The sequence below is a fragment of the Thamnophis sirtalis genome, unplaced genomic scaffold, assembly GCF_051295495.1.
Source record: "Thamnophis sirtalis isolate CommonGarterSnake01/CBP01778 unplaced genomic scaffold, rThaSir2_p1.2 scaffold_4, whole genome shotgun sequence".
In the NCBI taxonomy this organism is placed as follows: Eukaryota; Metazoa; Chordata; class Lepidosauria; order Squamata; family Natricidae; genus Thamnophis; species Thamnophis sirtalis.
Window position 1 is genome coordinate 95,692,714 of NW_028261384.1, and position 22,974 is coordinate 95,715,687.

The window sequence follows — 22,974 nt, forward strand, 5'->3', positions numbered from 1 at the left end:
AGACTTCCAATTCTGTAAATAGATTTACTAGTCACAATAATAAAAACCTGGTTTCTACAACCATAAATTATTTAGAACTAAGATGCTAAGACTCCCGCTATATGAGGACAGTTTTTGCATTTTTAAAGATAAAGGCCTTGGAATGTGTGTGTGTGTGCTCAGTCAAAGCCAAATGTACTTATTTGGCTTGAGCTGGACTTCCTCTTTTGAAGCAGCCAGGATAATTTGCTATTTGAAATATTGGCCAGATTGATTTTCTGTGGTAGATCCTCTGTCCAATCATTTCTTGTTGAGAAAGTTACCTGGAAAAATACCTGCCTTGTTACCTGCCTTGGAATTGTCTTACTGCATTCTCTCAGTCCAATCTCTGCTAAAGTTTGTTCCACAGAAAGCCATGATACAGATCAAACTGAATGCCCCTAGTGGACTTTTATATAGACTGATTGTCATTTTCTTTCTTCCATTCTCTTTGTAATATATAGGAAGGTGTTTATATTGGCAACAGTTAATGCTTTACCTTTGAGTATGTTGAAGGAGTAGATCAATAATATAATCACAGAACCTCTCTCCATGCTTGGATGAAGCTATTGAAACAATTCCCCATGACTTCCTCTACCATTCCTTATATTCTGTACTTGGAACTTTGTTTCCCCCTTATTACTAAATGCAAAGGATAGTTTGAAATTGAGATTGTGCAGTTTTTACTAGGAGACTGGTCTTTTCTGTGAAAATTTTGGTTGCTGAAGATGCTGGGTTTGAACTATGCTCATGGCTGGATAAGCTGATTAGTCTGTCTTATATAGAAGGTTACAACAAACAGGGCTAACTTTTATCCCTGTAACATGGTAATTGAATATTTTATTTATTTTGTACTACATTATTTGTTTCTTTGACAAGGAAGGAAGGAAGGAGGGAGAGATAGAGAAAGAAAGAAAGAAAGAAGAGGGAAAAAGAAAAAAGAGAGTAAGTTTTTGTGCTATGTCCTTTGTTATCCTTGACAAGTAGAAATGTTTTTCTAAAAAAATAAGAAAATAATTGTAAATTAGCATTAATTTATACTAGTGTCAAAATCTTATAATGCAAAGTACTTTAAATCTAGTCCTGTTCTTTCTTTTTGCTACATCTCATAAATCCTCTCAGAACATCTGGAAGTATGGGAAGGGAAGATATATATGAATAAATCTAGTCATGTTAGGATGCAGTTAAACAAGCCTCAATAAATGGTGTTGAGATAGGGGAGATATTACTTAAATGGGGCCCCCTGGGAAGAATGTATTTCTGGATACCAGATGCTGTTGGCAAATAACTGATAAAGGAGGGGATGCAATTCATGTCCTGCTTATGCACACCCAGGCATGAGATTTTATGGTTAGAAATAATATACTTGACTAATTCTTAGATATTCAATTTGATTAAACCAGGTTATTTTTGAAGTATTATATTCTATGTTAAGCATTCAGGTAATCTTCCATTCCAGCTGAATCATCTGGTCCAAATTCCAAATTTCATCATGGATGTACATAATGAGGGATAGTTTAGAACTTTCAATCACATCTCTTTGTCATTCTGGTGGATAAAGGGAATGCTCCAGTATCCTTCTATTTGTGAGCAACAATGCCAAATATGCAAAGTACTTTTTATTTTCTTTTTTTATTTTTCTGTTTGAAGGAAGTCCTTCATCTTCAAGCCCTCATCTCCCTCCAGCGACAGGCCACCGTGCATCAAAACCTTGTCAAATCTATACTTTGGTGGTGTTTGCTCTCCACTGAGGAAGTTCTTAAATTATATAAAAGAAGTGATAAATTATTGACACCTCTCTCTCCATCACTTTAATGGATCTCCTTGCTAAAATGGGAGCTGTGATTTATTCAGTGTATAGGCCCAGGGGATGGGGAGGATGTTCAAAAGAAGTGCTGTGTGTGTAGTTTTACTATGCATTGAAAATGGCTTCTGTTCTCCCCAACCTGGGAACACAATCCTCATTACCATTCCGAATGTGCTGAGTACACTCCAAAGGTACTTTCAAAAAAACAGTAGGCAGATCTGTTTATTAGGCTTGTCTAAGACATTCAGGAATGGTATGAAAACTTGGGAGGGGGTATGAATTTGTTTTCTACATACATATAATAATGGTGAATTGCTGACCACTACTGTGGAAATGAGATACTAGAGCAAATTAGTTTTATCCATCAGGTAACTCTCGCAATATAGTATTTATGTTTTTCTACTGCAGTTCTTTCAGGAAAATACTTTTGATAAAGTTTCTAAACCAGCTGTAGAGAACCTTTTAGTCTAGGGCTATAATTCCATACAGCTAATCCCATAATGATTTACTCCATGCATCTAATGAAGACAGCTGTAGCACCTGAACATTTGAAATTATGCTTTTCTATGATTATGTATTTTGTAACCTGAAAACTATTATCAGATTAACAGAACTTTTTTCCTGCAATTACTACATGTTGTTTGATGTAGTTTTGTTTGTTAATGTTCCTCAACAGAGCCTCTTTAGAAATTTCAGAACTTCCAGAATTCTTGGTGGGAGTTTCAATTTATATGCATATAATGCAATAATAAATAAATTCCGTTTTAAATAACCATAGCAGTAGCATATTCATTCTCTAAACTCACAATTATCTTAAAATATTTCTTTATTCTGTTTTTTTCCCCTCTGTCTGAAAAGTTTTGATCTAGATATTACTATGTCATAGCATTGTAAACTTTCTGATCCAGTCTGAATAAGGAACATATTTTATTTGCATCCAAGGAAATTGGTCCACATTATAGTCACCCCAAAATGTCAGTGAGCTGCATTTTTCATAATCTGGAAAGCATGTTGAGCTTTTGTGGATTTTGTATGAAGTAGGAGATTGCGTCAAGCAACATTGTAGTCCATAAATAAGTCACAGATATATACTGGTCCACCCTTATCCTTACATCATTAAACAATAGTAGCTTAGCAATGCAAATGCACCATAGTCTTTTCAAAGACCATTAAAATGAAACCAGGTGTATGCTTGTCACATTGTGATGACTTTTATAGTCACAACTCATTCTCCCATTGCATTTTACTTGCTGAAACTTTTTCTATTTCCTCAATCATTTCAACCCAACTTACTCTTTATCTATCAAGAGTCAATGTACCATCTGTACCTCAATTTCTTTTATTTCACAGTTTGGAGAATTTGATCCTACCTACTTTCAAATTCAAAGTAAAGGAGGTACTATTAGTTTCTTGAAATCCATTAGTGGGAGTTTTTACAGTAGAATTCAGGCTATGTGTGCTCAGAATTCTACCCCTCAGAAACTCTTCTCATATTCATGAACTAGATAACATTAGAAGCCTAACCTGTTCAAAGGTTCAGGGTATATTGTTTTGTAAAAGATAAAAAATGAGTTATACATAGTATGTAGGAAATCTGCCTAATGCAGAATACTGAAGTCAAGTTACAAATATTTATGTAATGATAGCATCAGTCCTAGGATTTAAGTTTTAATTTTTTTCCTCCTGTCTTTTCATGTCCATGAACTTTTAGCATTTCTGTGAAATTGGAAGGCATTTATATTATTTATATCATGATTCTTTCTGGCCTCAGTGTGATGGTTTCTGCTTCTTTAGTTTCAGTCCTTCAACACATGCAGTGAGCTAGAATTCTTTGCAGATGTTGATCTCTCTGTAAAGCTTATCATGAAAGGTTTGGTTTCACTTTTATTTTGCCTATTTGTGAACTTCTTATTTTGCCACCATGAATGTCAAATTGATGTCTACTATTCCTATTCATTTCCTATTATGAAAGATGGCATTTTTATCTGCTATGACATTGCTCCTTCAAATGAAGGTGTAATGTATTTGTCTAAAGAGCCACCCATCCTTATTCTTCATAGGAATAAAAATAGTCTTTCCCTTAAATCTCTTCAGTCTTTCAAAATCCATTTCTGCATTCCATTTAAACCAGGTGATTATGTTACCTGCTTTTTATTCAGTTATTTGATGTTAATGGAAAGATTGTCATCACTCTATCATCTTGATGTCCAGAAATTGTTGATTTTCTTTGGGTACCAAACAGCATAATTCCAAAGACAACTTCACTTATTTTGATTTTCTATGGTCCATCTAAAGGATTGCTTTTTCAAATATTTGTCCAGTCAAACAGTGACAATTATCAAAATTCATTATGAGGTGAAACAATAGTGCACTCTTCAGGTATGCATGTACTCCATGAAAAAGCAGCAGCAACTTCTGTATTGTTCAACTGCAAGTCTTTTCACTGAACTAATTCCAGGCAGTTCTATGGGTTCACATTTTTCTTTCACACTGTCCCAATTCTCAGAAGGATGCAGCAACAGTAGTACCCTCCCCCCTCCTTTGATCATCTTATTACTAGATAGGTCACTTAGTAATGAAGCTTGTTACTCAGCTATGTATATGAATCACAGGGACCACAATGAAGAGCACTATGAGTGGAATTCTTAGTCATCTCTGAATTTACCCAACCTGCCTCTAGTTGTGTCAGATGACCTTGTTGATCCTTCTTAGTTCTTTGGTGCCAGTCTTTGAAGTTAGGGATTAGGGTTTTCCATTATCTTAATTATGAGTAGTTTTCATTGATTAAAATGCTGACTTTTCAAGTGCTGACTAAAAATTGCAAAAGTGGTAATATAGCACAGAGAGGTACCAGAGGTTACTCTTGACTGTTTTATAGTTGTCTCACAATTTCTAACTAATCTAATAATCTGGTAAATACAAAAATACCCAAGAATAATTTGTTTGACTGATTTGTAAAGAGGCAGAAGAAAAACATATTTTAATGTATTAGCAATTGATTAACATGCCACCCACTTCCTCTTTTTATATTTTTTAGCTCTTTTAGATAGCAGAGCAGAATCATCCAGACCTCAAGGAATCAGTTGGTTCACTTAGCAAAGCTCTGATTGTATTTTGAACTCCAGATGCTCCTATTTTCCTCCATCAGATTTTAGTGTGCTCAAGAATAGCACTTAGTAGCAACCGTAGCATAATTAAGTTGAAACTTCTAAATAAGAGAAAGGCTCCTTCATCTTCTGATAAAACAATTCTAAAAGCCAGCAACTTTCAAATACTTATTTCCCAACTAAGAAAAATTTTCTTCCCCGCTTCCTTTTATCCCCTTAACTTTCTAAGTCATTCATTTGTAAACTAGAAATTAAACAACCCCAGGGAATAATATTAGTTGACTCATTTGGTCAAATAAAGGTATGCTCTATGAACACAAAAGTAAAAATTCTTTTTATCGCCTCTTAGTAATCGTTCTGGAAAAGACAGAGTGGGAGGGAGAATAAGTCCCCAAACAATTTTGATCCGGGCTTGGTTATTTCAAAATCAGGGCTTGTTCTCCTAATTCAAGGAAAGTAGTGAAATTGTGGAGTAGGATGAGAAAAGAGATGACTTTGTCTTTAATTCAATTTTTTTAATGCTTTGAAAGTAATGCTGGTATTACTTTCCACCAGTCAGTTGGTCCAGAATCCAGCTTATAATATTGAGTCAGATAGCTGTCCATCTAGAGCATGGTTGTCAAACTTGATCAAGTCATGGTATTTTTGCCTTTGTTGAGCTGAGGTGGGTGTGGCCTGCATGTGATGCATCCTGCCCGCCCGGCCACCAGTGTAAAACCCCTAATCGGGGGGGGGGGGACACGCACATTGGCTCAGTGTTTAAAGATGCTGAACTTGTCAACTGGAAAGCTGTCATGCAATGGGGAGAGCTCCTGTTACTTGTCTCACCTTCTGCCCACCTAGCAGTTCGGAAGCATGCAAATATGAGTAAATAAATAGGTATCTCTTTGGTGGGAAGATAACAGTGTTCTATGCAACACTGGTCACATGACCACAGAAGTGTGTTTGGATAATGCTCACCCCCTCAGCTAAAAAACATAAAATCAGGCATGACTGGACAGAGGAAACCTTTAGCTTTACTAGTAGTCCATCTGTCTTGCTATTTTCATTCTATAGCAGAATCTCTTTTTTAAAGGGATGTAAAAGATACTTTGGGGGAATCATATGAACAAAGAAAATTTGGGTGCTTATCTTTGATGGGTATATTCTTCGGTATGCCTTCAGAGATATATAGGTTCTATCCCACTGTCTTTAAACTCATGTGCATGCACATACACATGCGATTACTTTTAATTTTCAGTCCCTTTAAAGACTTTATCAGTTAGCTATGAAGTTATTTTCATTATTAATCAATGCTTTTTTACAGCTGAAAAGTATGAAAACCATCATTCAGTTAGTGCCCTATTCTACGCTACTGAAGATTTTGGAGGAAAAAGAAGGGGCTCATGAAAAAAATCTAACATACATTCCAAATGCTACACTCCCCCAAACCAGGTTTTCAGAATATATTGATTGGTCCACATGTGTTGCTGGCTGAAAAGTTGCTCTAGATTCAATAGAGGTGCACATCTTAATGCATATTCCCAGGGCCATAGTTGTCCACTTCCGTTTAGGTATCTGGTTGCTAGAAAATTGTGAAGCTGCCAATTCACCATTCGTTTATTACATTTAAAAACAAATTGCTTTCCATGGTGGTGAAAAAAGAGTGTGTTGGCTATTTTGCAGTTAGGTTTTTTCCCCCCCTCAGTAGCTGTAATTCTGCTTGTGTGTTATAACTATATAGAGGATAGGGTGAGATACCTTATCATGAGGGACAGACATTCTAAACAATAACTATAGTCATCACCAGGACAGGAAGCTGAATGTTCCCTATACTGGGATGTGGGAGAAGTTTTGCAGCAATAAAAAAAAAATCCCACCACTCCCATTATTCTAGACAAAATGGAAAGAAAAGAAACTTGTAGCAGTCTCAATCCATGCAACAATTATTCAAACAAAACACAGGATGCAATCCGATTCTTTACAGCCATCACTCCCTTCTCAAAAAGAAAGGTGGGGCGTGGGGAAGTTAGCACCCTATCTATTTCTATCTTTTTGTTTTATTCGTAAAGATGGAACAGCTGCAAGGCTCTGCACTCTCGAAACAGATGAAAGCACTTCCAGTTGTATTTAAAATGAAGTCCGTAAGACTAATTGTTGCCAAATAAATAAAAAAAAACACCCAACTGGTGCTATGAAATGGAACCTATAAAGCCATTAAGTCATCTTTCCCTTTTAAAGACCTGTAAATAATGCTACTTCACCTGCAGCTCACAACTTAGAAGACTAAGTCAACCAAAAGTTTCTGCCTTTGGGAAAAAAAAAAGGGTCTTTGCTCATAAACTCTGATCTCTTCCTGATAATGGGAAAATTCAACCTTTTTAATGATTTAGACTACATAACTGAGCTACAAATAAATATGTTCAGCAGGAAAACACAGACAACATAGTAGAAACACAAATCTGGAAATGTGGAAGTGTTCCAATTCTGTCTAATACAGATAGTCCTTCACTTATTGCCACAATTGGACCAGAATTTCCATTGTTAAGCAAGGAGTTGTGCCCGATTTTACAGCCTCTTTTGCTGCAGTTAAAATGGAGTCATTATATGAATCTGACTCCCCCCCCCCCCATTGACTTTCCTTTTCAGCTGGCTAGGAAGGTTGCAAATGATGATAACTAGATCCAGGGACACCGCAACCCTCGTAAATACAGCCGGTTGCAGAGTACCTGAATCTCAGTCAAGTGAGCATGGGGATGCTGCAATGGTTGTAAGTGTAAAGAGTGGTTGTAAGTTGCTCTTTTTCCTTGCCATTGTAACTTTGAATGGTCGGTAAATGAATGATTGTAAATGAAGAACTACCTGCACGCATCTCTCCTCAAACAACCTGCTCTTTTAACAGATTGAATCTTTAAGGAGAGATGTGTGGCTTGAATTCTACTATCCTTCTGACCCCAGGAAACCTGGGCAAGATACACATTAAGAACAGTGAGCAAATAATGATCTATTATCAACAGCCTCCAGTGATCTTAATAATAGGGTTGTTTCCTGCCCACTAATAGCATCCTCCTAGAAGGTAAAAGCATGATTTGCTGTTCCATTCTACTGGGATGTTTTTGCTTGCCATTTGCAATGAGACAACTATGGCTGATGCAATGGTGGGCTCCGGATGGTATGCCCCAATACGGATGTACCAATGACAGCTGGGAGCAGTGGCCACTGTATCAGAACGATGTTTTGGAGGGCCCACCCACCCACCCGCGTTCCTTACCTGATTTAAGCCAAGTGGGCCATTTGCGCACATGTGTGCAGTGTATGGCGCCTGTGCAACCTCCACCGAGCAGCTGGAGCGTTGCAGGGTAGTGGGTGTGCAGCATGCATGGCCGAGGTGGACGCCCAGCTCCGTTGCACTGTACTGGTTGCAGTGGGATCCGGAACCCATCACTGGGCTGATCTCATAAAACCTAAGCAGACTTGAATAGTAGACAACTAAGAAATCCCAAGTCTGTAGGCTAGACTTTTTTTTACAAAAAACAACCACCTCTGAAGATGGCAATGGCAAAACAATTTTTCCTATTGTCAAATAATATTACATAAATTTATTGATGTAGCCTTGCTTAATACAAAGTTTTGTGTGTGGGGGGGTGTTACCCCTAGGAAGTTGGTTTGGTTTGTTGGTTTATTGGGATTTATATGCCGCCCTTTTCCCTGAGGGGACTCAGGGCGGCTTACAACCACAGGGGAGGGGAAGTGCAAGGTCAAAACAAACACTTTGTGAACAAAAGAAAAATAATAAAACACAGCTTTCATTCAGCAATCAAACACTCGGGCGGGTAATTGGAAGCCTATCCCCAGGCCTGCTGGGAGAGCCAGATCTTGAGGGCTGCGCGGAAGGTCTGGGTCGTGGTGAGGGTGCGGATCTCCATGGGGAGCTCGTTCCATAGGGTCGGGGCAGCAACAGAAAAGGCTCTCCTCCGTGTGGTCGCCAGTCGACATTGACTGGCAGATGGAATTCGGAGGAGGCCCAGTCTGTGCGATCTGATTGGTCGATTTAGGGAGGTAATCGGCAGAAGGCGGTCTCTCAAGTACCTAGATCCACTACCATGGAGTGCTTTAAAGATGGTCATCATTATCCTGAAGCGCACCCGGAGACCAACAGGCAGCCAGTGCAGCTCGCGGAGGACAGGTGTAACGTGGGCGAACCGAGGTGCGCCCACTATCACTCGCGCGGCTGCATTTTGGACTAGCTGTAGTCGCCGGATGCACTTCAGGGGCAACCCCATGTAGAGCCCATTGCAGTATTCCAGTCTAGAGATCACAAGGGCTCGAGTGACTGTTGTGAGGGCCCCCCGATCTAGGTAGGGCCGCAACTGGCGGACCAGGCGAACCTGGGCAAATGCCCCCCTGGTCACAGCTGACAGCTGGTGGTCAAAAGTCAGCTGTGGATCCAGGAGGACTCCTAAGTTGCGGACCCTATCTGAGGGGTATAAAATTTGACCCCCCAGCCTAAGCGTTGGTGTATTAGCCAAATTATTGGGGGGGAAACACAACAGCCACTCGGTCTTATCCGGGTTGAGCACCAGTTTGTTAGCACTCATCCAGTCCTTAACGGCCTCCAGACCCCGGTTCATCACGTCCACCGCTTCATTGAGTTGGCACGGGGCGGACAGATACAATTGTGTATCGTCCGCATATTGATGGTATTTTATCCCGTGCCTCCGAATGATCTCGCCCAGCGGTTTCATGTATATGTTAAATAGTAGGGGGGATAGGACCGAACCCTGAGGTACTCCACATGTTAGGGGCCTCAGGGACGATCTCTGCCCCCCCACTAACACCGACTGCGACCTGTCCGAGAGGTAAGAGGAGAACCACCGCAAAACAGTGCCTCCCACTCCCACCTCCCGCAGTCGTCGCAGAAGGATACCATGGTCGATGGTATCGAAAGCCGCTGAGAGGTCAAGGAGAACCAGGATGGACGCATAGCCTCCATCTCTGGCCCTCCAGAGATCATCGGTCAATGCGACCAAAGCGGTTTCTGTGCTGTAACCAGGTCTGAAGCCGGACTGGAAGGGGTCAAGATAGCTAGCTTCCTCCAAGGCCCGTCGAAGCTGAAAGGCCACCACTTTCTCAACAACCTTCCCGATAAAGGGAAGGTTGGAGACAGGACGAAAGTTGTTTAAGATGGCTGGATCTAACGATGGTTTCTTTAGGAGGGGTCTCACCACCGCCGTTTTGAGTACGGCGGGGAAGTGCCCCTCCCGAAGAGAGGCGGTGACAACCGCCTGGATCCAGCCATGTGTCACCTCCCTGCTGTTAGCCACCAGCCAGGAGGGACACGGGTCCAGAATACAAGTGGAGGCACTTACGGCTCGGATGGCCTTGTCCACATCCCCAGAGGCAACTTCCTGGAACTCAACCCAGAACTGATGTGGCAAATGATCCTCCTGTGTCTCAGCTGGATCTACTGCGGTGGAGTCCAAGTCCGATCGCAACCGAGCTACTTTGTCCGCCAAGAATTGAGCATAATCCTCAGCCCTACCCTGCAAGGGGTCTCCCGCATCCCTCCTATTAAGGAGGGAGCGGGTTATCCTGAACAGGGCGGCTGGGCGTGACTCGGCGGACGCAACCAAGGAAGAAATATATGATCTTTTTGCAGTTCTTAATGCTCGGACATAGTCCTTGGTGCAGGTAGTTAAGAGTGCTCGGTTTACCTCGGACCTATCGGACCTCCACTGGTGCTCTAGGCATCTCCTCCGGCGTTTCTTCTCCCGGAGTTCCTCGGTAAACCAGGGAGCTCTCCGGGATCCACTGACCCGGAGGGGCCGTAGTGGCGCAATCCGGTCGAGAGACTCCGACGCCGCCGAGTACCAGGCGGCAGCCAGAGTCTCCGCCGAACTGTGGGCGAGGGTATCAGGAATAACCCCAAGCTCCGTCTGGAACCTCAAACTGGAAGTAATTTCAGTACAAGTTAGAAGTAGTTGTCAACTTTTAAATATATCTCGTTGCTAAAATTCCATGCAGTCTCTGATCTCTTATTATGTTCCTGCTCAAGAGAAGCTTGGCAGACAATCTTAGTAAGAGTGATTAGGGCCACTTCACATTCTCTACTTCTCCCAGTCCCCAAACAACTTAACAAATTCGCGTTTTTATTTAGTTTCTTAAATACAAGTTTGTTTTATATAAAAAAGAACACTATATTAATTTTATTATTACCTTCAAGAAGTTTTTGAAGTAGGATAAAATAGGTAGGTTATGCTGAGCAGTAAACATTGATACAACGTTATCCACTGAGCACAGTGAATTTGGATTTAGTACTAATCCAGTGCAGTCTAGCCTAGTGTACGTATTTTTGCTAGTTTTAGTACTGTGCCTAGTTGTGGCTTTGGCTCACCTGTGATTCATTACATATATTTTATATTTTGGGTGTGTCCTTTTGATGTCTTTTAGTCACTTTTGTGGTGATATATTTTATGAGCTTATACTTAAGTGTGTATTTGAATGATCTTATTATGCATCTACTGGGGAAGTCAAATTCTGGATATGCTCATAATTTAAGTTGTTTATTGCTCACTTTTTTGGCTATACATATCTTTGCAATCTGAAATACTTATTAAAAGCCTTCATTCAACTCAGACCATAATAAATCTTCATGTTATTTAGGTTTGATTTTTATCTCTGAAAAAGTAGTCCAATTGTCCTAAAGCAAATTGCTTGGATATTTACTTTTAGGTTTTTTGGCAACTTGCTTTTAATCTCTGTTCTCTCTCATGTTCTACTGAAATGTTTGCTATTTATTTATATTTTATAATTAAGGCAGTGATTGAAAACAAGAGAATATTCAAAATTTAATTTAAAAGCATATTTATTTATTTTTCTTTGATAATATTATTCTTCCAAACTCAGTATAATAATGTTGCCATCCATTGGCTACAAATATTAGTCGTTGTCATGCCCCTGAAAGAATGTGTTTGTTTTGGTCACAAGAGATTTTTAGCTGCTTTGTTTGAAAGAAGCTGAATAGGGAAAAGAGTAGTTTTTAATTTACTACTTCCAGATAATAATGGATAATAATCTAATCTCATATAAAGCATATTCTTGCAAAGGTAATAAACAAAAAGCTGGTGATAAATTTTCAGAGCAAATGTCTTTTAGGGAGGTATTGACATTTAATATGTGATAAATGTACTGCACTCTATTCTGTTCCCCATTGATACATTCTTCATGGATGGAGAAATTCCCAAGAGGCACAGTAGGATTCTATTTTCTCCTTCCTTACTTGTGGAAAATCTCCACACAAGATCATTTCTAGGAAGGTGAAGCTGATCTTTTCCCACTTCCCATTTCATCCTGTCCACCCTTCTCTGTCAAGAGCTTGGCCTTCGATGTGGGAGGCCTGTACAAGCCTCTCTTTCCTACAGTGACCAAATGCAAACGGTGCATGTGTACTGTCCACTGAGGGATTGATCAGTCACTGGGCTCTCTTATGCCCCATCAGATCCTCCCAGGCACACGTCCTATGCTCACAGTAAACTTTTACACTCAGACACTGATGCAATCCAACTCAATATAAAATATTCCATAGATCTTCAAAGAGATTTCTCTAAGAATGTTTTAAACCTAATTTTCCTTAGTTATCCATACATAAATTATGTGCAGAGAATTAAATCATAGTTTACATCTTAATGTTCTTTGTTTTGAAGGTTCCAACACTGCATATGTAGGAGATAAGCTGGGCGTTCCTCAGACATTTCTGGATGAGGGAGATAATTCACCGTTTGAATTCATCCTATCAACTCTCTGCTAGAATCCCTTCTTTTTTCCCCTTTGTCATGCAGTGACTATCAGTCGCACCAGCCGCCTGCTTTGGTGTACCTCCTAGTCTGCACTTTTTGTCAACTGCTGTTTTTAATACCTCTCCTACTATTGGTTTCCAAGTAGCTTTGGAAATGAACTCCATCTTCCTCAGTGAATTTGTCAGGAAGTGTTATTCCTTCACTTTATTGGTACAGGGTACAGATAGAAAAATGTTTTCATCTTACTCACAATACTGTGACAATCTAATAATATCATCTGTTAGGCATCCTGGTCAAGATAATCAGAGTGAACTTTACCACAGAATATATTATTAATCTATAAAATCTACTAGCCTAAGATAATGTCTTATTCTATATGTATATTAGCTCCTATGCTTTGTTTCTCAGTTAACAGAACAGGTGCTCCTGGGAAAATTCTTCATCCTGCATTTTATAATTGACAAAACTTTGCCACTTTTCTGCATAGTACTGAAAAGCAGAGTTAAGGCATGAAACATTAGATACTTAAGGAATCTTCTAAGTGGCTCTGTTTTCTGGAATACCAAAGTTGATAATGCATACATTTACTACACAAGGTTTTCCATTTCTAATTTTCCAGTGCTTTCCAGTGTCCTTTGTTAAACAAAATTTGTGAGAGGGAAAAGTGGACTATTAATTCTATAATGTCATTTGCAGTAACTGTTGTCCATGTGAAACACTCTCAGATATTCTCTCATTTGACTTTTGGTTTAGCTGGATTATCAAAAGGCACTGCCGACATTTTCCTCCCAAATGGAAATCAATCTTGTCCACACACCTTTTTGGTTATTTTCTTAAGAATTTTCTTTTAGCAGAATGACTGAACTTTTCTGAAATCTCCCTCCCCCCTTCCATTCTCCATCACATTTATTGAAATTAAATGGACAAGGTATGGAGAATAAACTCAAATGTTATCAAAAATAAAACAGCTTTAAGAAGTTCAAAAGAGTTTTGGATTGTGTTTTTAAACTGCTTTTTATAGAGTGTTCTCCAAATTTATCAAGTGATGTGAGATAATGCTAAACCTGCCTTATGTTCTAGAAGTAAAGCTTGGTTTTTAGGTGTAAGTCTGTGGAATCGGTCTTCAAAGATAAGGGATATGCATATGTGGTCTGGAGTCCTCTTTTTATTTATTCATATCCACTACTTTAAGTAACTTCATAGGATTAGTGGCACATGCTGCTGAATGGATGTGGCTAAAGAGAGAAGATGGACTGACAATCCAAGATGAGTGCACTTTGCACAAGTTTGTTCCACAAGGGCTGAAGAATTCACACTTTAAAATGTAATTCTACAGATATACATTGGAAACATTTCCTATTTTACAATGAAAATAGAGGAACATGAAAACTTTCCTTGGAATAATTTTCCCCTCCTCAAATTCTGTGACTTAAAAGGATGAGTGTGAGAATAGAATGGGAAGCATGATGCTCCTGTCTCCTCCTCTGCAAAATCCAGAAACATGGACTTCTCTTCTTCCCCCACCTGCAGTTTTTGTCAAAGAAAGCAAACTCTGTTTTCTGCTTTTGGGTAGGAGGTGGGCATCGACCCAGTAAGGGCATGTCAGGGAACAGTTAATTTGCTCCTCTGTGGGCATAATTGGGTAACCCAACAATCATTTTCTTGGCCAGGGGAACAGTCACTCGTTGTTCCAGCTACTAGCTTTGCCTTTTGTCTTTGTCTACAACAGCGGGGGTGCTGGAAACAATCCATTCTGAATTATACATTTCCTTTTCTAGCGCTAGGCCTATGTGTAAGGTGCTGAATAGCTTTTTCTTTTTGGCAACTACCCCATTTTGAAGAATTAAGATACCAAGTTAGGTAGATTGGGTAGTTACCATTCCTTAAAATCTGAGGCAAAACACATTGAAATATTTTTTTTTTAAAAAAGGACTGATTTTACTTGGAAATATTGACTCCAGAAAATGGTAATAAATTAGAACTTTATTGTTGATGTTGGAACTTTTGCAAGATTGCTTTTGGTATGATACTAAGATTGATAAGCTCAGGGGGAAAGAAAATTTCGGGAAATGCTTATTTTTCCCCAAGTTGATTGGTGGAGCTAGAACTAACCTTTGGAACAGTGGTTTTTCAAGTATGGTCTCCGGACCCCTAGTGATCCCTGATCTTCTAAATCATTTGCTAGCTTATATTGAAAAATAATACTATATTAAAATCCCATCAAACAATTGCAACAAATGGTAGTGTCAATGAATGCATCCATTTTAATTTCTATTATAGTATAAATATCAATAAGTATAACCCAGATAAACAAAAGCTCTTTTGGAGTCCTCCATCATGTTTAAAATTGGGTAGGGATCCTGAGAGAAAAAGCTTTAATAAACAATGCTTCAGAACATATTATGTTAATAGGAAGCATAGTCTGCACTGGCTGCCTCCAAGTTCATGTCCTCTAAATCAGCTGAAGAAGCTTGTAATTGAGAAATAAATGTACACTATCCATTGTTTTATGTTTAATTTAGTGACATCAAGTTTATAAAATTTTGATGTGTGTGGCAAATATTAGAAAGAAACAAGAAATGGCAGACATTAAAAAGGAAATGAGGTATGGCATTTGATGTCTGTGTGCATGCAAGAGAATATCTCGAGATCTAGAACATTTAAGAGAGAGAGAGAAAGAGAAGCAGACAAGTAGAGGAAGATATAAATCCACAAATTTGTTTTTTTTCTTCAGGTATAGTGAAGTGAGACACATGTGACTTACTTAAAATACGTTGAATTATATACACTCAATGTCTTGACTATTGACCATAAATGCCTCAGAATGCATTGATTATGTTCTATATCTCATTAAACTTCAGGACAGTGATGAAAAGTCTGTGACGCTCGAATAATTTTATTTTACACAGATGACAAGGAATGGGGAAAAGGGAGGAAAGATAATTGCAGAATCAGAAAATCTACATGTTCCCACCTATTCTGCCCACTATTAACTCCCTGTTGTATGGCAACTCTTAGCAGAAAAGGAATCTTCAGTCAAGTTTTGAATCAGAATATGTTCTTGTACTTCAAGACATTTGGGTTGTTCTTCAAAGAGAAAGAGAGCTGTGTCTGGATTAAGATTTATTTATTTGTCATATGTCACATTCACATCACATTTTGATAAAAATACAGGAGACAGACATTCAAAGTATGAAATCTAAAATATTATAAACGTATGTCTAGATTACAGGTATAGTTTTTGCTTCATTTATCACAGCCAGGAAATCAGCAAAGTCTCTGCTATATTACTCTATTTTGGCAATCTGACACTATATGTTGAATGGTTTGTTTTTCTGCCCCACAGTCACAATTCCACGATGGTATTTTACGGCACTTAAAGAGAGCATCTACGCATCTACCATGGCCAGTGCAAATCCATCTTTCAATAGATTGAGAGGTATAAATAAGGATAAAGATAGGAGTCTGAAATATTTACTTATTGAATCTTTGTCATTTTCTTCCATGGTTATTTTCTAGATTGAATTATTTTCAAAATCAAAACCAAAGGCTCAGCTTCCCAAATATCCATGTTTTCCCATTCCAGAAGGCCACAGTACTGTCTTAACATAAGAGCCTTAATTTTCCTCACCCAGACTTTAGTTGTTTTCCTGTAAGAACTAAAGAAGAAACTCTTTAATAAATTTACTCAGCAGAATTATATAATAAAATATTTCTTAGATTATGCCATATTGGTTGAAGGAAATAATCACATTTTGGAATCCTCCAAAATGTAAGGCTGTGCAGCATTTCTGATTTAATTCCCAGAGATCCTTCAACTTAATATGTGTCTGAAACTCTTCAAAGCAGTGGTGTCTTCTTGTGTGACTGCATAGCTAATATTTACTTTGAGTTCCACAGTTATGCAATGAATTTCTGATAACACGAAAGAGTTCCTCTGATCATCTGCAGTGTACCTTTTTACCTTATAATTAACTCGTTGTCATAGTTTTGGGAGTCCAGATCAGTCAAGTCTTCTAGCTTCTTCTCCTAGTTGACCATTGTTATCCTGCCCAGAATTAGGAATGGAAACCAACCCTCATTTGTACAGCTATCTGCCTTATTGCTTTTCTGTGGCACAGCTGTGTGCCTCTAGTCTCCCTTGCAGTTGGCTCTGGGCCACGCCTCTGTGTGTTAACAGAGGGAGGGATTAGTCCAGAGAAACCTTGTGTTTTGCACTGTCAGGGTGGGGATGTTATGGGCTGTGAGTTGGTGGAAATCCTCAGGGTGCATTCCCCAGCTGTGAGCCTCTTCCTGAGTAGAGGCCCCATTCAATGCATCCCCTTTCATGTCTAATCTCCTGGCATGTGCCAGCTCTTTTGTTTGCTGGGCTCACATCCTGGCTCCTTTCCCTGCGAATTGTGTATGTGTGTGTATGCGCACATGTACGTATGTACGTGTAGGAGATTGCTTGTTTTTTTGGCTAAAAAGGAGGTAATCAAAGCCATCCTTGGGGGACTGGCCTGGAGGCCTTTCCCATCTGAAGGCCTGTTCTCCCTGAGTGGGGCCAAGCTTTTTAATATCCTGTCTGACTGGTTTACTCCGGACTATAACTTGAAGAAAAACATCGGCAGACATCCTACAGGAAAGGAGCTGTGGATGTGCAGCCAAATGCCTTAACCTTTTCATGTCTGGGGGAACAGCAAACACTTCACATATGTGCGGGCTATGCTTTTTTTGTTATTGTTGCCCAGTGCACATGCAAGTCTGGAGCAGCCATTATGGTTTGCCAGGATTCATGTGACTTCTTCCCTTGCAGCTTTTCAGTGCAGCCTCCAAGTTACTCAATCTTTTTGCCATCTCCAACCTTAAAATCACCTTTCCCCAGATTGTGAAGGAAAGCAAATCTTATCTCCCTGTCTTATTTGTGCCTGGAATCAGAGCTATTTCTTCAACCAGGAGTCATGGGAATCAAATCTTTTGAAATAGGCTATGCCAGAGTGGAAGGTATATCAATGAACCTATTTATGTATGTGAGTGTCAGGAAGATTAATGAATTTCATGGGGCTAGAGGACAGCCTGCTGGAAGTTTAGAGGTTGGTTTCCATATGAGATGTCATTGGATAGAATTTTCCTTAGAAGTGTCCATGTGGTATTGATATGTGGTGCAGATAGGTTCTAGATAAGATATATAACCACATACAATAACATTACACTCTTATCTTTTGTGCCATCTTAAGTATTGCGTTAGGGTTCTGCTAAACAACACAAAGACATGAAAATTAGTGAAAATGATAAATTATTAATTTTAAACCAAATGTGTTGTTACACAGTAATAAAGTGATGCTACTTTTTAATCTTTTTTATGACAAAATGCTTAAATAAAATAACTGAGGCTATGCCAACATTCAATTTGGTATAGAAACCTAATGGAAGAGTGTAGTTCACCCTCTTAGATGGAAGAAAAGACTAAAAATTACCTTGGTAATTTTTAAGGGTAAACATTCAGAGGAAAAGGCCTTCACCCATTATACCATGGAAGGCCTGCCAATGATCTCCGCATGATAGCAGCATTGTAGGGAAATCAGCCATCCTTCAGATGGACTGGCCCCAACTTGTCATGATTTTAAAAATGAAAAAGGTTTTGTTTTTTTCGAATTGGAAACAAACTGCAAAGCAGTCCAAATTCAAAAATGTAGAGCAATATATTCCATGTAACAGATCTCCAATACCACCCAGGCAGCAGCATTTTGCATCGGTTGTCTTTTCCAAATGTAATTCAAAAGCAGCCCTCACTGTACTGATCCAGCGTGAACATGGCCAAGGTTTATATGCCAAATTAGGCTGGCTTCTAACAAATTCAGGCTATCCTCACTACAACCTTGAAGATTGGTTAAGCAGAGAGACTGAATGATGACATCTAGCGAGCTTCCTGACCAATAGGAATCTAAATCCAGATCTCAGGCTAATATCTTGAACAGAAAGCAACACTAGCTTACCAGCCGAAGCAGAACAAAAATATTATGGCTCCTGTTTGATACTTGACAGGCATAGACCAAGATTGAGTTCCAGAGAATCATCAAGTTGAAATACGTATATAAAGAGGACTTGCAACCCCAAAACAGGAGTACCTAGTTTCAGTTTCCTTGCTGAGAAATGCCACAGTTTTATCTGGCTTGCCCCAATCACCCTTTCCTCTACTTCTTTAAGTGCTTCTTTTATTTTTCCTGCTGATGAGTTCTGTATAACTTGGAAGTTTGCATGCTTTTATGCTGATGGAATTTTGATGGGTGGAATTCTTTCCTTGTCTACTTTTGAAGACTAGCCTTTCAGAATCCTGGCATTCCATTCCCCATGTTACTCAATAAGACAACATTTTATTTTACAAGCTGAGTTAGTTGCCAGCTTCCCACTCTTGTTATTCCGGTTAAATGAAACCATTGTTAATTCTTAAGCTATTTATCCATTTTTCTCTAGAAATTATTAACTAGAGGCATCAAAAAACTGTTTAAGCCTGCTTGCCATTAATTATTTCTATGTATGACTAACATTATTTTTTTTGTTATGGCATAACTTGAATTTCTTTTTTGTCCCTTTCTTGTCCTTTGATGGATAGATGATTCCCTATTTTATACTGTATATTACTTAGTGGAAAGTAAAATGAACAAGAAGATGGAATTAGTTATTGTTTTGCTGAAAGGAAAAAGCACTCTGTGTGTGCTCTGGGACACTTTTTAAAATTATGGTTTTATCATTCCTCACTTAAATCCAACTCTTTTTGCTTTCAACTCCAGGAAGCCTAATTATTGCTGTGCTGCTTGCCTTCCTTCCCTTCTTCTTTCCTCCACCACCTTAAGCTGCAACACCAAGATTTAATGCACCTGGGACTGGTTATGGCTGGCTTAACTCCAGATTTTATTTCACTGGCCTGAAAATGTCAGATTGCATCTTGAAGAGATGCCATCCCTCCCTTGCAGAAAGCATGCTGGAGGCGGCTTTCAAAACTTTCAGGCCTTCAGGTTTACAGAATTGGGGCTTTTCTTACTCATTGGGCTACTGCATTCCTTTTCCATTTTCCTTGTGAAGTATCTGCTATGTTAAAAGCTTTTGGGTTGCAAAATCTGTCTAACCAAAATATAAGTTACGGGAAAGCGTTCCCCAGCAGGACATGGTGAAACGGTTCACTCTTAAATGATGTTGTTAAAGCCACAAAGTGGTGGTCCCAAGAAGCTAACTGGTGTTTATATTGAGACTGTCTTTGATCAGTCAACCTTTCCAGGCTTTGCAGAACATTTCCCTTTCTCCATTTCTATATTCCTTTCTGAAACTCCATAGTCCGAGCAAGGGGTCCACTTGAATTACAAAGACAGCAATCAATTTGTTATTGTAGATAATTTTATATATGTATCATCCTCTTGTCATTCATGCCAATATTCTTCAACAGAAATGTTGCAGTTTTTAAAAATAAAAAATAAAACGATGACATGGTAAGGTAGAGTAAGCATTTCTGGTATGCAAGCATTTTAAGAGCATAAGTTCTTGCTGAGTCCTTCCTCATTTATGTCCATTTCGCAAAAGATTAGAAATACATTCCACATCAGGAGCATTAACATCTGTGTATGTGTGAATGAGAAACCGAGATAGAACTCTGTGAACCAATCTTTCATCTTTTTTTCTCCTAGAACATATTAAACCAAATCCTTTTAACAGCATCATTTCATATCAAGCACTGGAAAATCAAGCAATGCCATGCACATTTGGCTCAAAAGTAGTGTAACCAAAGGGAATTGATTAAGTAACTCACATATAGGTTCCAGATAGGTTTGAAACTTCACCAGTACTTTCATGTGTTTTTTCTCTCTCTTTTTCTGTAGCCATTGAAACACAAAGTACCAGCTCAGAAGAGATTGTACCCAGTCCTCCTTCACCACCCCCACTGCCCCGAATCTACAAACCCTGCTTTGTGTGTCAGGATAAGTCATCCGGCTACCACTATGGTGTTAGCGCCTGTGAAGGATGCAAGGTGAGAGTCAAAATAGATGGAGGCATATCTACAGCAGGAAAGCTAAAGAGAATAAGGGTCACTTAAATATACAGGTTCCAAAGAAGAATTGTGCAATGTAGAATCCTAATGTAAGCACTGAGATTTAGAGGAAGTCACAAATGTTAGAATAGTTTCTAGTATCAGCTATGACCCAGAAGGACCATTTTCTCTTGTCTTTCCCAACTATTCCAGGGGGCTTCAATAATGTTTGATGAAATGTCCAAACATCATCTGGCAACTGTCATCATGGGCTTTACCCATGTCATGTGACTTTAATAATATGGAGGAGCAGAACTGTGTTTCTTACAGAGCTGGGAAGATTTGAGAGTAATGCCAAGATCCCAATCACTCTACTTCTCTACGAAATGCTGAGTTATGTGCTTTGTTGGCTCTAAGGATACAACTCCCGTTATGTATAACCATTTGCTTGGGTGGTTGGGGCTGATTGGAATTGTAATAGAGGCTACCAGTTATTTACTTCTTCTTTGTTCCATTCGATGATACATTATCTATTATTTTTAAATGTACTCCTCAGTCCAGTATGTAAAAAAGACGAACTGCTGTGACATTACCTGTTCAGGCATATGCTCCCACTTGCACTAGGCCATCACCATGACTTTGTGAGTTAAGCTGTCAGAGATCAGACTGGGGCGGAAGACATGGCCCAATCAGCTGATCTTTCCCTCCAGCTCATTAACAGAGAACTCTATATGCCTCTGACACAAAAGAAAGGGTTTTCTTCCTCTCCACCCCAAGTCCCTTAATCTCATTAAGGGATTCATTCCCCTGGGTTCCTGAGCAGCAGTCTGGCTGCTTCTGTGTTTACCATCTCCTCCTCCTTCCCTTTCCATATCAATTGACTTCTGCTTTAAGTGCACCAGTCAGGTGCACCAAGAGCCCCTTTTCGTTAAAAATGAAAGCTATTTCTCTACTACTTTTTGGTTTCAAAATCAGATTAAAATTGTAAACTTACTTTTAGAAATTGGTTTTAAATTATTTGTACATGTGTGGGCTTTTGGTTTCAAAGGGAAAGCATTATTAAATTAAATTAAATAAATTTAAATGAAATTATTACATAATTTTAAATAATAATGAAATATTTTTTCCTCTTTCCTTCTCTGTTAGTTTTTTCTTGCTAAAAACTTTAATTTTTTGCATTGTTCTGACTATGAAATCTGTGTTTCCCAAGTTAGAAGGGTTGTTTTTGCAGGTAACATACACTCCAAATATATGAAGCCCAATTTTCATACAGTTAGAGATCCAATTTGGTCTAGTACGGGTATTGGCAACCCATGGCTCTGGAGCTGCATGTGGCTCTTTGGGCCCTCTGCTGTGGCTCCCTGTCGGGTGGTTCCACCACTGACTAGGGCCGCCCCTTGCTCTCCCCTCCCAATCACTCCTCACCTGGCCTGAAAAGATAAGGCGATGGGGGATAGAGAAGCGAGCAGGGCTGATTCTCTGTCACCTCATCTCTTGCTAGTGCTTCTTCCAGCCCTTGTTGGTTCTGAACTTGCCTCAGTTGCTTGGGGAACGCACAACCTGCTCTGAGACATGGCCCAACATAGACGCAACTGATACTGGCCTTGCTAACATGAGGACTGGTGGGTTGGGAATGGGATCCAGGAAGAGAGGATGACGGAAAGGACGATGGGCCCCCAGCACCCATCCGTAACTTTAAAACTTGCTCGGGGGACTTTCACCCCTGGGAGGCTTTTCAATGAAAGTCAGCGGCGGTACCACTCCACTGGATGAGTAAAGAAGCTTAGGGCAGTGGGAAAAGGGGACTGGCCCCGCTGAACCTCGCACATCCACCTGGGGGTAAGCTTGGAGAAAGCCAGAGCACCCTCATCAAAGACGCTCACTTGTCAGCTGGTCAACCCGCCCACCCTGCACACTTTTGCTGTGCTGGCCGCTCACATGAGGAGGGTCTCCCTGCTTGTGCGCACCTTCCTGGTCCCACCACAGCCGGCCGTGGGGTCACAAGATGAAAAGGAAGGAGGGAGGAGGAAGAGGGTCACCCGAAGGGAAGCCGTGGCTCACTCTTGTTCCTCAGCCAGCCCGGATTTCCAAAAAGTTGCCAAGAAGAAAGAAAAGGAGTAGTGAAGAGCCCCAAGGAGAGTTGACTGGGTTGGCCCAGCCTTAGCTTTCTGAGAGAGAGAGAAGAGACATAGAGACAGAGACAAATACAGAGAGAGACACAGAGAGAGATAAGAGAGGAGGGAAAGAGGGGAAGATAGAGAGCGA

General features: G+C 39.7%; 1 protein-coding gene across 9 annotated transcripts in view; it reads left to right on the top strand.

The window, feature by feature from the left end:
- RARA (retinoic acid receptor alpha) overlaps positions 1 to 22,974 on the top strand; it is a 210,237-nt gene that overhangs the window by 164,038 nt on the left and 23,225 nt on the right. For all 9 annotated transcript variants that reach the window (XM_014073973.2, XM_014073996.2, XM_087713488.1 and 6 more), the window contains one exon: positions 20,561 to 20,709. In XM_014073973.2, the coding sequence (XP_013929448.2) occupies positions 20,561 to 20,709 (149 nt within the window). The remainder of the gene's footprint in view (positions 1 to 20,560; positions 20,710 to 22,974) is intronic.